The 15,568-nt window shown below is 34.0% G+C and overlaps 1 protein-coding gene across 1 annotated transcript in view; it reads left to right on the top strand.

Moving 5' to 3' along the window:
* Nucleotides 1-15,568, top strand: part of SLCO6A1 (solute carrier organic anion transporter family member 6A1) — a 101,669-nt gene that overhangs the window by 60,390 nt on the left and 25,711 nt on the right. Inside the window, exon 9 of the mRNA XM_034655647.1 lies at nucleotides 7,305-7,458. Within this exon, the coding sequence (XP_034511538.1) occupies nucleotides 7,305-7,458 (154 nt within the window). The remainder of the gene's footprint in view (nucleotides 1-7,304; nucleotides 7,459-15,568) is intronic.

Here is a 15,568-nt window from a genome sequence, read left to right as displayed (position 1 = left end):
CTCTTTCTACTATGGTCCTACGGGACTCATCAGTGCAAGACCTTTTGGCTATGAGAGCCATACAGTCCTGAGATCCATCCTTTGGGTGGCAACCACAAAAACTGGGATGCCAGCATTTGTGCAAGCTGCTTCTAGGGAGACATTGGCAATTTGTAGTGAGCTGAAATGAGAAGGCAAAGCTGAAGTCTAATGGTTTCCCTGATCTCTGGGGAGGATTGCAGTCAACCCCTACATGCCTTCTAAATTAGAGACCTGACCCTGACAGCTGCTTTTAAAATATTCAAATAGGCCTCTTCTAGGGAAAATGTGAAAGTGGGTGTTTTTTGGCTGCTCCCTCTGCACTGAGCCCTGTGGGAATAGCTAGTTGTGTAAGAACTCTTTCTTTCTTTGCTACAGTACTATGGAACGTGGCAAGCCCTGTTGGTTATCAAAGGCAGGCTATCAAGGGGCTTTTTCCCTGGGAGGATTGTGATCAGCCCTTGGATATATGTTAAATTAGAAGACTGGCCCTTAGGTAGTGACTTTTAAATTACGCAGATAGACCTCTTTCAGGCTAAGATAGAGATGGGCATTTTTTGCCTTTTCTTTCTGTGCTGAGCCCTGGGGGGGATAGCCATGGTAAGTCTGCAGAGCCCATTAAATGTTTCTTCTTTGCCACAATCTCATGGATATGTGGATTCAAGCGCCATTGGTTTTTGGAGCTAAGTGTTTTGGATGCCCACTACTCAAGTGTGAGTCTTTAAAGTTGGCACACTAGATGTGGGGTCCATACTCTTCATTCCCTAGGGGGAAGTTGCTAGTTGGGAAGTCCTTCCTGAATATCAGGTACTGGGCCTGGGGTAGGGTTTACTGTAAAAGTGTGTCTCAGGTTTTCCTACCTGTTTCAGTGTGGGTGATGGTATTTTCTCACTTGCCCAATGTGTAGGAGGTATTCAGCTAGTTTTTGGATTTCTTTCAGAGGGAATTTCTCTGTGTGGCTGTAGATTTGGTGTCCTTGGGAGGAGGTCAGTTCTGGAGGCCCCTATGTCATCATCTTGGCCTGCAACCAAGATAATCTTTTCAACAAATGGTTCTAGAAAAACTGAAGATGTACATGCAAAAAAAACAAAAAAACAAAAAAAAAACAACTAGAGACAGAACAGACTTACATGCTTCACAAAAATTAAATCAAAATTAACTCAAAATGGGTTATAGACCTAAATATAAAACACAAAACTATAAAACTTCTGGAAGATAACATAGGATAAAATCTAGATAACCTTGGGTTTTGTGATAGCATTTCAGATACAACACCAAAAAAAGAAGTATGAGAGAAAAAAATATGTTAAATGTCATTAAAATTAAAACCTTTCTCTGTGAAAAACACTGTTAATAGAATTAAAAGACAATGCACAAATTGGGAGAAAAATACGTACTTGATACAGGACATACTCAAAATATTTAAAGAACTCTTAAAACTCATCAATTTATAGAGAAACAACCCAATTAAAAATGGCCAAAAGGTCTAAACATTCACCTCACTAAGGAAGATGTACAGATGCTGATAAGCATATGAAAATATGTTCAGTATTATATGCCATCAAGGAGTTGCAACTTAAAACAACAATGAGACACCACAACACTTCTATTGAAATGGCTGAAATCCAAAAAACTGACAAAACGAAATGCTAGCAAGGGTGTGGAGTAGAAAAGACTCAAGTTTGGTGCTACTGGTAATATAAAATGGTAAGTCACTTTGGCAATTTGGCAGTTTCTTACATAGCTAAGCATAGTTTTGCCATTCAATTCAGCAATTGTGTTTTCAGGTATTTACCCAAATGAATTAAAAACTTACATTCACACAAAAACCTATTAGTGAATGTTGATAGCACCTTCATTTGTAATCGCTAAAATCGGAAACAATCAATATACCTTTCAGTAGGTGAATAGACAAACTAGTACACCATACATGGAATATTATTAGTGATAAAATGAGCTACCAAGCCACAAAAAGACATGGAGGAACCTTAAATGTATATATTGCTAAGTGAAAGAAGCCAGTATGGAGGCTACATATTATATGATTCCAACTATAAGACGTTCTGGAAAAGGCAAAATTATTGGCAAAATTGCATATTTGATTTGGGCTTTTAAAAATACCTTCTAGGGGCACCTGGGTGGCTCAGTCAGTTAAGCATTTGCCTTCAGCTCAGGTCATAATCCCAGGGTCCTGGGATCTGGGATAGAGCCCCACATCAGGCTCCCTGCTCAGCAGGGAGCCTGCTTCTCCCTCTTCCACTCCCCCTGCTTGTGCTCTCTCTGTCAAATAAATAAATAAAATCTTAAAAAATATATCTTCTACTTAACCTTTTGAACATATGGAATACTGATGTAATAACTGATACAAGATCAATTGTAAAAAATGTACCACACTAAGGCAGCTTACTAATAATAACTGAGACCGTGTGTAGAGGGAGAAAGAGGTATATGGTAACTCTGTGTGTGCTCAATTATTCTGTAGACCTAAAATTGTTCAAATATATAGTTTATAAGTCAGAATATAATAATCTAAAATGATTTTTAACTATAGGTACTTTTTCAAATGATTAATAATATAAAGTAAACCCCTTTGGTTTCATTCTAAATTTATATTTGGAAATTGTTCTGGGCTTTCACTTCCAGCCAAGATGGGATAACAGATTTCCTCTCCTACCAAAAAACCCAAAAATTTGACAAAAATTGAAACAGTGGTTTTCGAGACATTGGAATCAGTCATTGAAGGACAGTGGTACATGAGATGAGAAGCATTCAAGGTGAGCCCTGCAATTCCTCTAGCTTACTGCCTAATAGAATTTTAAGGTCGTAGCACAGCGAATGGGGATGAGACAGATTCTGGCTGATTCCCTGAGTTGAGGAAATTGAGCTGAGAGTTCAGAGAGACCAATACAGCTAGGGCTCACAGGATTGATAATTAATTCTAAACTGAGTACTACTCTGGCTCTTCCTATCAAATCTGCCTATCAACTAAGACAAATAAAAGTGTTTCTAAGTAAATTAGCTGCATTTCAGAATAAAGTTTAAAAATATTCACAAAAATACAAAAATATTCAACGTCCAAGATTGAAATTTACAAGGGCCAATATCCAGTAAAATGTTGTAAGGAATTCAAAGAAGCAGAAAAATACAACCCATAATAAGAAGCTAAATCAGTTGATCAAAACTGACCCATAACTGACTCAGATGTTAATATAACCAGCGTTAACAGTTATTAGTATTCCATATGTTCAAAAACTTAAAGATATCTATACCAAGTCAGAATGTCTATAAAAATGAAGGAGAAATAATTTTACACATAAAAATGTAAATAATATTTGAACAGACTTACATTACATGAAATGTCTAAAAAAGTCTTTCTGGCTGAAATAAAATGACACCAGGTAAGAATATGAACTACATAAAGCAAAGAAGAACAAAGGAAACAGTAATTTATAGGTATTTTTTCTTATTTAAATCTCTTTTAAAATAATTGTTTAAAACAGATTAACGTAATATGGGTTTACTTAAAGTGCCATATATCACATGCTGGTAGACTGTGTTAAGTTAAAGCTGTATAATATAAACTCTGAAGCACCATAAAATAACAGAATCACAGCTAATAAGCCAAGCTGACACATGAATTAAAATAGAATTTTATAAAAACATTTGTTTAATCTCAAATTAGGCAAAAAAAGAAAAAAGAGAACAAAGAAAAGATAAAAAAGAAAATGAATAGAAAGGATAGATTCAAACCTAACTATATTAGTAATCGCATATAATGTCAATGAAAAGGCAGAAAATTTCCAATTTGATTAAAAAAAATAAAGTCCCAACTATATGTATTGTATAAAAGAAATATGCTTCAAATATGGACACAAGTAGATTATGAGTAAAAGGATGGGGAAAGATGTAGCATATTAACAGTAATCTAAAGAAAGCTGGAGTATGATAGTAGACCAACTAGAGTTGTGAGCAAATAATATTAGCAGAAATAAAGAAGGTGATTATGTTATAATAGAGTGGTCAATTCATCAAGAATTCAAACAATTCTTAATGTTTATGAGCTTAATGAAAGAGCTTTAAAATATGTGAAGCAAAGACTCTGCAAGTAGAAATACAGAAATCCACAAATATAGTCAGCTATTTTGATACTCTTCTCTTAATAATAGAAGTAGGCAAAAAAACTCAGTGAGGATACAAAAGATTTGAATAACATTAACAACCAACTTAACATGATTGACATTTGTAGAACATTTCACCTATCAAAGACTATCCATTCTCTTTAAAAGCACAGGAAACCAAAAGTAAACCATATTCTGTAAAGTATGTCTCAATAAATTTAAAGGATTAAATCATATAATGGAATTAAATTTTCTGACCATGATGAAATTAAATTAGAACTACATTATTAAAAAAAAGATTTCTGGAAAAGCCCCAAATATTTGGAAACTGAATAACAAACTTCTAAATAACTTGTGTTCAAATAATTTCTTCAGAAGAAAAATTCTAAGTATTTCATGAAATTTCATGAAAATGAAAACACAAGTAAAAAAACGTACAGGATATTGCTAAGACAGTACTTAAGGGAAAATGTATATGGGCTGTATTAGAAAAGAAAAAAGTCTCAAACCAATGACACTTGCCCTCTACCTTAATAAACTAGAAACATCAAAGCGTATTGATCCCAAAGTAAGTACAAGAATGGAAACAATTGAGATTAGAACATAATTCAATGAATTAGAAATGGGAAAAACAATGGAGGAAATGAGGAGATTGATAAAATTGTTAAACCTCTAGTCTAGAGAAAACTACCAATATCAAGAGTTAGAGTTCTGTTGTGATGTTTTTATAGATTCCACCAATATTAAAAGGATAGTAAGGTAATGTTATAAACAACTTTATGCCCATAAATCTGACAACTTCCATGAAATGGATAAATCCTTCAAAAGACAAACTCATTTAAGAAAAAAAAATATGCATCTGGTAAATAAATCAAATTTGTATTTATATACTTTCTGACAAAGAAAATTCCAAGCCCAAATGTTTTTACTGGAGAACTAAACCAAATATTTAAACAATACCTGACTTTACACAAATTCTTCCAAAAAATTGAAAAGGAGTGTATACTTTCCAACTTATTCTATGAAACTTGCATTATCTTTATATCAAAACTAGACAAAAGACATTGTAAGAAAACTATAGACATATTTCTCTCATGAACATAGATTCAAAAACTGTTAACAAAATTCTGACAAATTGAACCCAGCAGGATATTAAAAGGAAAATATATCATGATCAAGCAAGATTTATCAAAGGAATGTGAAGTTGCTTTAATATTGAAAGTCAATTGGTATAATCCACGTATTAATAAAAACTACAAATGAAAAAACCTATAATCACAATAGATGCCAAAAGCTCCATGATAAAGTACATCTACTCCTCATAAACCAGGAAACTAGGAATGGAAGGGAACTATGAAAGCATACAGTTAACACTATACTTAGTGATTATTATGGAATGAATGTGTTCAACCCTCCTACTGAATTCATAAGTTGAAGCCTAAATCTCTAATGTGATAATGTTAGGAGGTGGAGCCTTAAGGAGATCATTAAGTTTAGATAAGGTCCTGAGGGTAGACCACCCTACCCCTGATAATGGAAATTAGTGTCCTTATGAGAACATTTTAACGAATGATGGTGGAACAAATAGCTATCTGTATGTAGACAAATGAACTTTGGGTCATATCATGTAGCACATAAAATAGTTAAAATGGATTGTAGATGTGAATATAAAATACCAAGAATATAGGAAAATATTTTGTAAACTTGGGTTCAGCAAAGTTTTCTCAGATAATGGCACCAAATACATGATCCACAAAGAAATGCATTGATTAATTGTTGAACATCAAAATAAAATATTTCTGCTCTTTGAAAGACCCTGTTAAGGGAATGAAAAAACAAGCCATAGATTGTGAGAAGATATTTGAAAATCATATATCTGATGAAGGACTTGTTTCCAGCATATATAAAGAACTTTCAATGCTTAAATAATAAGAAAATAATCAATAAAAATGGGCAAAAGGTTTGAACAGACATTTAACCAAATATATATACGGATGACAAATAAGCATACGGAAAGATGGCCAACATCATTAGCCATCAGGGAAGGGAATATTAAAAGCCACAATATGAAAGTACTATGTCCTTGTTCAAATGTCTAAAAACGACCAGCAGCGCCTGGGTGGCTCAGTCGGTTAGGCATCTGCCTTTGGCACAGGTCATGATCCTGGGGTCCTGAGATCAAGCCCTGCATTGGGCTCCCTACTCAGCTGGGAGCCTGCCTCCCCCTCTGCCCCTCATCCTACTTGTCCTCTCAATCTCTCTCTCTCTCAAATGAATAAATAAAAAAAATCTAAAAAAAAAAAAAAAAGACTGATTATACTAAGTGTTGGTGCGGAATGTAGAAAGCAACTGAAACTCTTATACACTGCTGATAGGAATATAAAATAGCACAACCAAGTTGGAAAAGTGACAGTTTCTCAAAAAGTTGCATGAACACCTACCATATGATCCTACTTCTTAGTATTTACCCAAGAGACATGGAGACATATCATCATACAAAGACCATATAAAGAATAACTGCATGAAAGAAGCCAGACAGTGTCCATACTGTACGATTCTATTTCATGAAATGCTATAAAATTCAAATTAACGAATAATGGCAGAAAATGCATCAGCAGATCCCAGGGGACAGAGGTATTACAAAGAGGCACAATGAAATTTTGGGGGTGAGGATTATGTTTTGTTTTTTTTTTAAAGCAGCTGCCTTGCGACAGGCAGGATTTCTTTCTTTTTTTTTTTTTTTTTAAAGATTTTATTTATTTATTCGACAGAGATAGAGACAGCCAGTGAGAGAAGGAACACAAGCAGGGAGAGTGGAGAGGAAGAAGCAGGCTCCCAGCGGAGGAGCCTGACGTGGGGCTCGATCCCATAACGCCGGGATCACGCCCTGAGCCGAAGGCAGATGCTTAACCACTGTGCCACCCAGGCGCCCCGAGGATTATGTTTGTTAACATGATTGTGGTGATGGTGGTGATGCTTTCACAAGTGTATACATGTATCAAAAAAATTCAAGTTGTATGTTGTATATATTGAGTATATTTCAATAAACCTGTTAAAAAGAAATTATATTTCAGTAATCATATTTTTGTGGACTTCATTGATATCCTGATATATACATTAATAAGTATAATACTGTGTTATAATTACATTAAATTTCTTTTTTTACAGAACAGGGCAGTTGGGAAACCTGACAGCTCCTTGCAATTCTCACTGTAAATGCTCATCTTCATTTTATTCTGCTATCTGTGGAAGAGATAATATTGGATATTTTTCTCCTTGCTTTGCGGGCTGTACACAATCTAAAAAATTAAATCATCAACAGGTAATTATTTTTTTATTATGCTTCTCCCTCTCTAATAAGACATTCAATTTGTAGTTGTTGTTTACATTTTACTCTTAACTCTCTATAAAAGCTTTCTTCCCCATATTTTTTTTTTTAACCGGAAAAGAGTATTTGCTTTAGGTGGCCATAATTCAAAGGGCTTATGGGAATTGGCAGTGGAAAAAATACTTCTATATTAAAACATGCCTCAATAAGAAAATTATGAAAGGAAAAAAAACTCACAGGTAAATAAAAACATAATAAAAGTAGTACATTAATCACTTATAAAACCAGGATGGAGATTAAAGCACAAAAGCAGTAAAATCAATTATAACTATAAAAATCAGTCAAGGAAGTTACAAAAGGATGTGAAATATGCTATCATATACATAAAAAGGTTGGGGGGGGAGAAAAAGTGTAGTGCTTTTAGAATGGGTTCAAAATTAAGCATCCATCAACTTAATATTGATGGCTATATGTATAGGATGTTATAGATGAACCTAATGGTAACCACAAATCAAAAACCTAAAATAGGTATGCCAAAAATGAAGAGAAAGGAATTCAAGGATACCATTAAAGATAGCCATCAAACCGCAAGGGAAAGAAAGCAAGGGAATAAAAGAATGGAGAACTATAGAAACAACCATTTAAAAAAAAAGTAACAAAATGGTAGTAAGTAACAAAAGGCATACCTATCAATAACATCTTTAACTATAAATAGACTAAATGTCAATCGAAAGACATAGGGTGACAGAATGGATAAAAAAGCAAGACCCATCTATATGCGGCCCATAAGAGACTCACTTCAGACCTAGAGACACATGCAGACTGAAAGTGAAGGGATGGGAAAACATGCAAATGGAATAAAAAGAAAACGAGGTAGCAAGACTAATATGGAACAAAATATAGTTTAAAACAAAGACTGTAGCAAGGGACAAAGAAAGATACTACATAATGATGAAGAGAACAAGCCAACAAAAAGAACATAAAACAGTTGTAAATATTTATGCATTCAACATGGAAGAACCCAAATACATAAAGCAACTATTAACAGACATAAAGGAAGAAATCAATAGTAACACAATAATAGTAGGGGACTTTTACTACATCAATGGATAGATAAGACAAGAAATCAACAAAAGAAATGGGCTTTGATTGACACATTGGAACAGATGGATCTAACAGATATATTCAGAACATTCCATCATAAAGCAGAAGAATACACATTCTTTTCAAGTGCACATGGAACCTTTTCCAGAATAAAGCATACGGTAGGTCACAAAACACATCTCAACAAATTAAAAAAGATTGAAATCATATCATGTATTTTTTTTCTGACCATAATAGTAGAAACTAGAAACCAATCATAAGAAAAAATTTGGAAAGAACACAAATACATGGAGATTAAATAATATGCTACTGAACAATAAATGAGTCAAACAAGAAATCAAAGAGGAAATTTTAAAAATTAAATGGAGAGAAATGAAAATAAAAACGAATGATCTGAAATCTTTGGGATGCAGCAAAAACTGTTCTAAGAGGAAATATCATAGCCATACAGGCCTACCTCAAGAAGGAAGAAAAACCTCAAATAACCTAATCTTACACCCAAAGGAGCTAGAAAAAGAAGAACAAAACCAAAGTCAGTAGAAGAAAGGAAATAATAAAGATTAGAAATAAATAGAGACTTAAAAAACCATAGAACAGGGGCGCCTGGGTGGCACAGCGGTTAAGCATCTGCCTTTGGCTCAGGGCGTGATCCCGGCATTACGGGATTGAGCCCCACATCAGGCTCCTCCGCTATGAGCCTGCTTCTTCCTCTCCCACTCCCCCTGCTTGTGTTCCCTCTCTCGGTGGCTGTCTCTATCTCTGTCAAATAAATAAATAAAATCTTTAAGAAAAAAACACAAAAACCATAGAACAGATTAATGAAACTAGAAGCTGGTTTTTTGAAATGATCAAGGAAATTGATAACCTTCATCCAAAGTCATAGAGAGAGAGAGAGGACTCAAATAAATAAAATCAGAAATTAAACAAAAGAAATAACAACTGACATCATAGAAATTGTAAGAAATTGTATACCACAAAGGATTATAAGAGAATATTATAAAAAATATATGCCAACAAATTGTATAACCTAGAAGAAATGGATAAGTTCCTAGGAACATATTCCCTCCCAAAACTGAATCAGGAACAAATAGAAAATTTGAACAGACCAATTACTGGCAATACAATTGAATCAGTAATTATATAGAGAACAAACTGATGCTTACTAGAGGGGAGGTGGGCAAGGGGATGGGTTTGGTGAATGAGGGGGATTAGAAAGGGCACTTATGATGAGCCACTGAGTGTTGTATGTAAGTGTTGCATCCCTAAATTCTACATGTGAAACTATTACACTGTATGTTAACCAACTGGAATTTAAACAAAAACTAAGAAAAAAAGAACTCCCAAGAAACAAAAGTCTAGGACCATATGGCTCCACAAGTGAGTTCTACTAAGCATATACAGAAGAGTGAATGCCTATTCTTCTTAAACTTTTCCAAAAAATAGAAGAGAAAGGAAAACTTCCAAATTCATTCAATGTGGCATTACCCTGATACCAAAACCAGGTAAAAATACTACCAAAAAAGAAAGAGAGAGAGAGAGGGAGAAATACAGGCCAATATCTCTGATGAATATAGAGACAAAAATCTGAACAAAATATTGAATGCGACAAAACATTACAAAAACCATTCACCACAATCAAGTGGGATTTATTGCTGGGTTGCAAAGGTGATTCAATATTCGCAATTCAATAAGTATGATGCATCACATCAATAAGAGAAAAGATAAAAACCATATGATCATCTCAATAGATGCAGAAAAGCATTTGACAAAGTACAACATCCATTCATGACAAAAAACAAAGTAGGTTTAGAGTGAACATACTTCAACATAATGAAGGCCATATATGAAGAATCCACAGCTACCATCATATTCATTGGTGAAAAGCTAAGAGCTTTTCCCCTAAGATCAGGAACAACACAAAGATGTCCACTTTCATCACTTTTATTCAACCTAGTATTGGAAGTCCCAGCCACAGCAATCAGACAAGAAAAAGAAAAGTCACTCAAATTGGTAAGGAAGAAGTAAAATTTTCACTATATTCAGATGACATGATCCTACATATAGAAAATCCTCAAGACTACACCCAAAAATTACTAGAACTGATAAATGAATTCAGTAAAGTCACAGGACACAAAATTAACATACAGAAGTCTGTTGTAATTCTATACACTAATAAGTAGCAGAAAGAGAAATTAAGAAAACAATCCCATTTACAATTGCCCTAAAAAGAATAAATACCTACTAATAAACTTAACTAAAAAGGTAAAAGACCTATACTCTGAAAACTGTAAAACGTTGAAAACTACAATTGAAGACAATACAAACAAATGGAAAAATATTTTCTGCTCATGGCTTGGAATAACCAATATTTTCTAAATGTCCATACTAGCCAAAGAAATCTACAGATTTAATGCAGTCCTTACCAAAATGCCAACAGCATTTTCCATAGATCTAGAACAAATAATCCTAAAATTTGTATGGAATTACAAAAGATCCCAAGTAGACAAAGCAATTTTGAAAAAGAACAAAACACAGTCCCAGACTTCAAGATATACTACAAAGCTGTAGTCATCAAAACAGTGTGCTACTTGCACAAAAATGGGCAAATAGATCAATGGAAGAGTATAGAATCCAGAAATATACCCACACCTTTATGGTCAATTAATCTATGACAAAAGAGGAAAGAATATGCAACGGGAGGAAGTTGGTCTCATCAATAAATGGTGTTGAGAAAACTGGACACCTACATGCAAAAGAATGAAATTGGACAACTTTCTAACACCATATACAAAAGTGAACTACAATGGATTAAAAACCCAAATGTGAGACCTGAAACTATAAAATTCCTGGAAGAAAACAGTAATTTCTTTGACACCACGTATAGAAATCAGCCATTTTTATAGATATGTTTCCTCTGGCATGGGAAGAAAAAGCAAAATTAAACTATTGGGACTACATCAAAATAAAAGGCTTTTGCTCAGTGAAGGAAAGCATCAACAAAACAAAAAGGCAACATACTGAATGGGATAAGATATTTGCAAATGATGTAATTGATAAGGGATTAATAACACAACACCAAAAAGAAACAGTCTGATTAAAATTGGGCAGAGGACATGAATAGACATTTTTCTGAAGAAGACATATAGATGGCCAACAGACATGTGAGAAGATGCTCAGCATCACTCATCATCAGGGAAATGCAAATCAAAACCACCTTACACTTGTCAGAATGGTTAAAACAAGAAACACAAGAAATAAGTATTGGCAAGTATGTGGAATAAAAGGCACCCTCATGCACTTTTGGTGGGAATGTAAATTGATGCAGCCATTGTGGAAAAGCGTATGGAGCTTCCTCAAAAGCTTAAATATAGAAATACCATGTGATCCAGTAATTCCACTAGTGCATATTTACTCAAAGAAAATGAAAACACTAATTAGAAAAAGTGAATGCACCCCTGTGTTTATTGCACCATTATTTACAAACCAAGTGTCCATCCATAGATCAATGGATAAAAAAGGTGTGTGTGTGTGTGTATACACAAAAAGTGAGTGTATGTATATATGTGTATACCCACACACAATGGAATATTAGTCAGCTATAAAAAAGAATGAAATCTTGCTTTTTGCAACAATATGGGTGGATCTAGCAGTATAATGCTAAATGAGATGTCAGCCAGAGAAAGACAAATACCATCTGATTTCACTCATATGTGGAATTTAAGAAACAAAACAGTCAAGGAAAAACAGACCAAAAAATAGACTCTTAACTGTAGAGAACAAACTAGTGATTACCAGAATGGAGTTGGCGGGGGGGGGGGGTGCAGGTGAAATAGGTGAAGGGGATTAAGAGTACACGTATTGTGATGAGCATTGATTAACGTATAGAATTGTTGAATCATTCTATTTTACACCTGAAACTAAAATAACACTGTATGTTAATTATGCTTGACTAAAAAAAATGCATCCATGTGTTGCATCATCCCAATTTTATAGTTTAAAAGTAGTAGGTGACTATCTACCTCTTGCGGTAGCAAAGTTGAAAGAAGCAATTTAAAAGCATAGTTTATCTTCTACTTATGTCATTTATTTTAGTTCTGCCCTACCTATCTGCAGCACCCATCCACTCCAAAATCTTGAACCAGTCTTTCTCACATCATTGGGTTGACCAGTACTATCTTTCCATTCACCTTTCACTCAGTTTATTCTTCTTTTGAGGAATTAAAAGTATCTACACTACACTTTTTTGCTGTTTCTATTTCCATTCCACATTAACTCAGATGTGAGAATCAGTCCCTTTATCGTGTGCCAGAGATTACCGTATATACAAGGTCTTTATAAGCATATCAGACTTTCTAGAAAGGTAAGAGAAGATTTATATGGTAGCAATACAAATGACTTACAAGTGAATATATGTTACCCCTGTTTGTCTTTTGCCATTTACATCTATCAGGACTCATTTAAAAATTTCCCTATTTGCTTATATTTGGGCCATAACCATCAGAATTCCTTATTTCCCTAGGCCTTCTACCAACCTCCAGAGAAATTTTCTTATTTTTTCATGTAGAGTTGACTACTCTGTTACTTATTTGACTCCAGATTAATTTTCTTATGTCCAAAATGGCATAAATCTGCTTTTAGCTAGATAATGCACTATAACTTCAGCCTCTTCCTTTTAAGTGACACCAAAGTAGGGACACAGTCTTTAAAAACTCTGTATTTCTGTCTCATCTTTCTGGCTGGTCTTTGTGAGGGGGAGAGAGCAACAGAGAGCTTTATTTATCCTGACCTGTGGGCATTATGCCACCCCCATAGCAAGCAATAAAGTCCTTTGATATTTATGCACCTACATAATGATATGCTTTTTCCTGTTATACACAGATTACTTTTTTTAAAGATATTAGCATACTTGACCAACTCTAGTTCCTCATAGTCAGGTTTTCACTAGTGTATGATTTAATAACATATCTTCAGTTTTTTAAAATTAATATCAATATATAAAAGTTTGCATACCCTTTAAAAATATTTCTTCATTATGTTACAGTATATATTTTAAACGATAAAGTCTTTAAAATATATTACTGTGGGGGCGCCTGGGTGGCTCAGTCATTAAGCGTCTGTCTTCTGCTCAGGGCGTGATCCCAGGGTCCTGGGATCGAGCCCCTCATCTGGCTCCCTGCTCGGTGGGGAGCCTGCTTCTCCCTCTCCCACTCCCCCTGCTTGTGTTCCCTCTCTCTCTGTGTCTCTCTGTCAAATAAATAAAATTTTTAAAAATAAAAAAAATATGTTACTGTGGAAAACTTTAAATGTAATAGAAAATAGAAAAGAATAATGAACTCTTATATGTCCATTATTTCTCTTCAGCAATTTGTTTACACAGAAAATCTTACTTTATACTCTTACTAACTTCCTCTCCTCCATTTTAGTTTGAAAGAAGTAAATGACCTTTTTTAATGCTCATGTTTTTACCACAGTATAAAGCATAATTGTTTGACCTCGGTGTTTTGATCCCATGTGATAGCCAAGAGCTAAAACAGCCATCCATTATATGGCTCCTTCTTGCCTTTCTTGGGAAATCCTAATAGGATGATGTGATCTTTCACAGAATTCCTAAAAGGGAATCCTATGTTAGGGATTTTTTTCTTTTTCATAAAAGTCTTTATAATTGTCTTGCTTTTGTCTAAGGAGTAATTAACTCAATGAGTAACAGTGACAGAAATAATCCACAAAATAGTCACTCAAACTGTGCGGTAACATTTGATACTGAATAAAAATTGAAAGAAGAATAAAATATTTTTGACAAATATTAGACCTGTTAGAAATTACCCAGAATTAGCCTTGATAGAATTAATAACTCTGAAGGAAAGTGGAAAATAGCAGAGGCTATTAATAAAATTTGATTAATACAATTTGATATGGATGGAATGATTAATAGATGATTAATGATTAATAAAATTTTATATGGATAGAACTGATGAATAGATAAAATGTGCTTAAATTTCAAATGGGAAAGAATTGATACCAATACAAATAATTTTACTAAATGATTAAATAAAAGAAACAGTATATATAAAAAGTAATTATGTATCTAAATGATGTTAATGGAATTCCCTCTGTTGAAAATATTTTTTCAATCAAAATATGTCAACTTTGAAATAATTTTGATTCAGAGGCACCTGGGTGGCTCAGTCGGTTAACTGTCTGGGTCTTAATCTCAAGCTCAGGTCTCCATCTCCGGGTTGTGAGTTCAAGCTCCATGTTGAGCTCCACACTGGGCATGAAGCCTAGTTAAAAAATATTTTTTTGCTATGAAATAATTCTGATTAAATGATTATATTTGAAACATCAGAGTAAAAGTGAATTAGAATTGGATGCTCTTCAATTACACTTCTGCAAAAGTTTGAGTGGTAGAAAATGCTTTATCTCTGAAGATTTTTAAATTTCTGTAGCAAATTAGAGCCTTGCTAAAACTGAAAATAGTTATCTTTTCTTCATACCGATAACATTTCTGGACAATTTTGTCTCATTGATACCCACATACATTTTTCCTATCTGTGCTACCAAAGTTCTTCAAATTTCCTTAATATAGATAATAAAGAAATCTTGGGTTTTATTTCATGATCTTGTCACTGAGATTAGTTCTTTTCCAGCTGATATAGCTTTCATTTTAAATATTAGGATCATGGTGCTTTTTCCAAAGGTTACTCTATTGCAACAGGAGCCTCATTCTAATTATCTATGGAGGGGGATGTTAATCTCACCCAAAACATGAAGAATTACAAGAAGCCAGGCTTCAAAGTCTCCTTCCATTGATACATCCTTAGAATAGTTTAACTTCATTCACTCACTTCCCACCTTAGTGTTATTTTTATCATATACTTTATTTCTTCATGTATTTTAAATGACATGTACCGTTATTGTTGTTTTGTAAAGTCAATACGCACTTAACGTTTACCCATTTTCTTGCATTTCCATGTTTTCATATGAGATTACTTTCTTTCTT

Source organism: Ailuropoda melanoleuca, chromosome 3, assembly GCF_002007445.2.
Source record: "Ailuropoda melanoleuca isolate Jingjing chromosome 3, ASM200744v2, whole genome shotgun sequence".
Lineage (NCBI taxonomy): Eukaryota > Metazoa > Chordata > Mammalia > Carnivora > Ursidae > Ailuropoda > Ailuropoda melanoleuca.
Note: the sequence above shows the minus strand (reverse complement) of the source record. Positions and strands in the feature narration are given on the sequence as shown.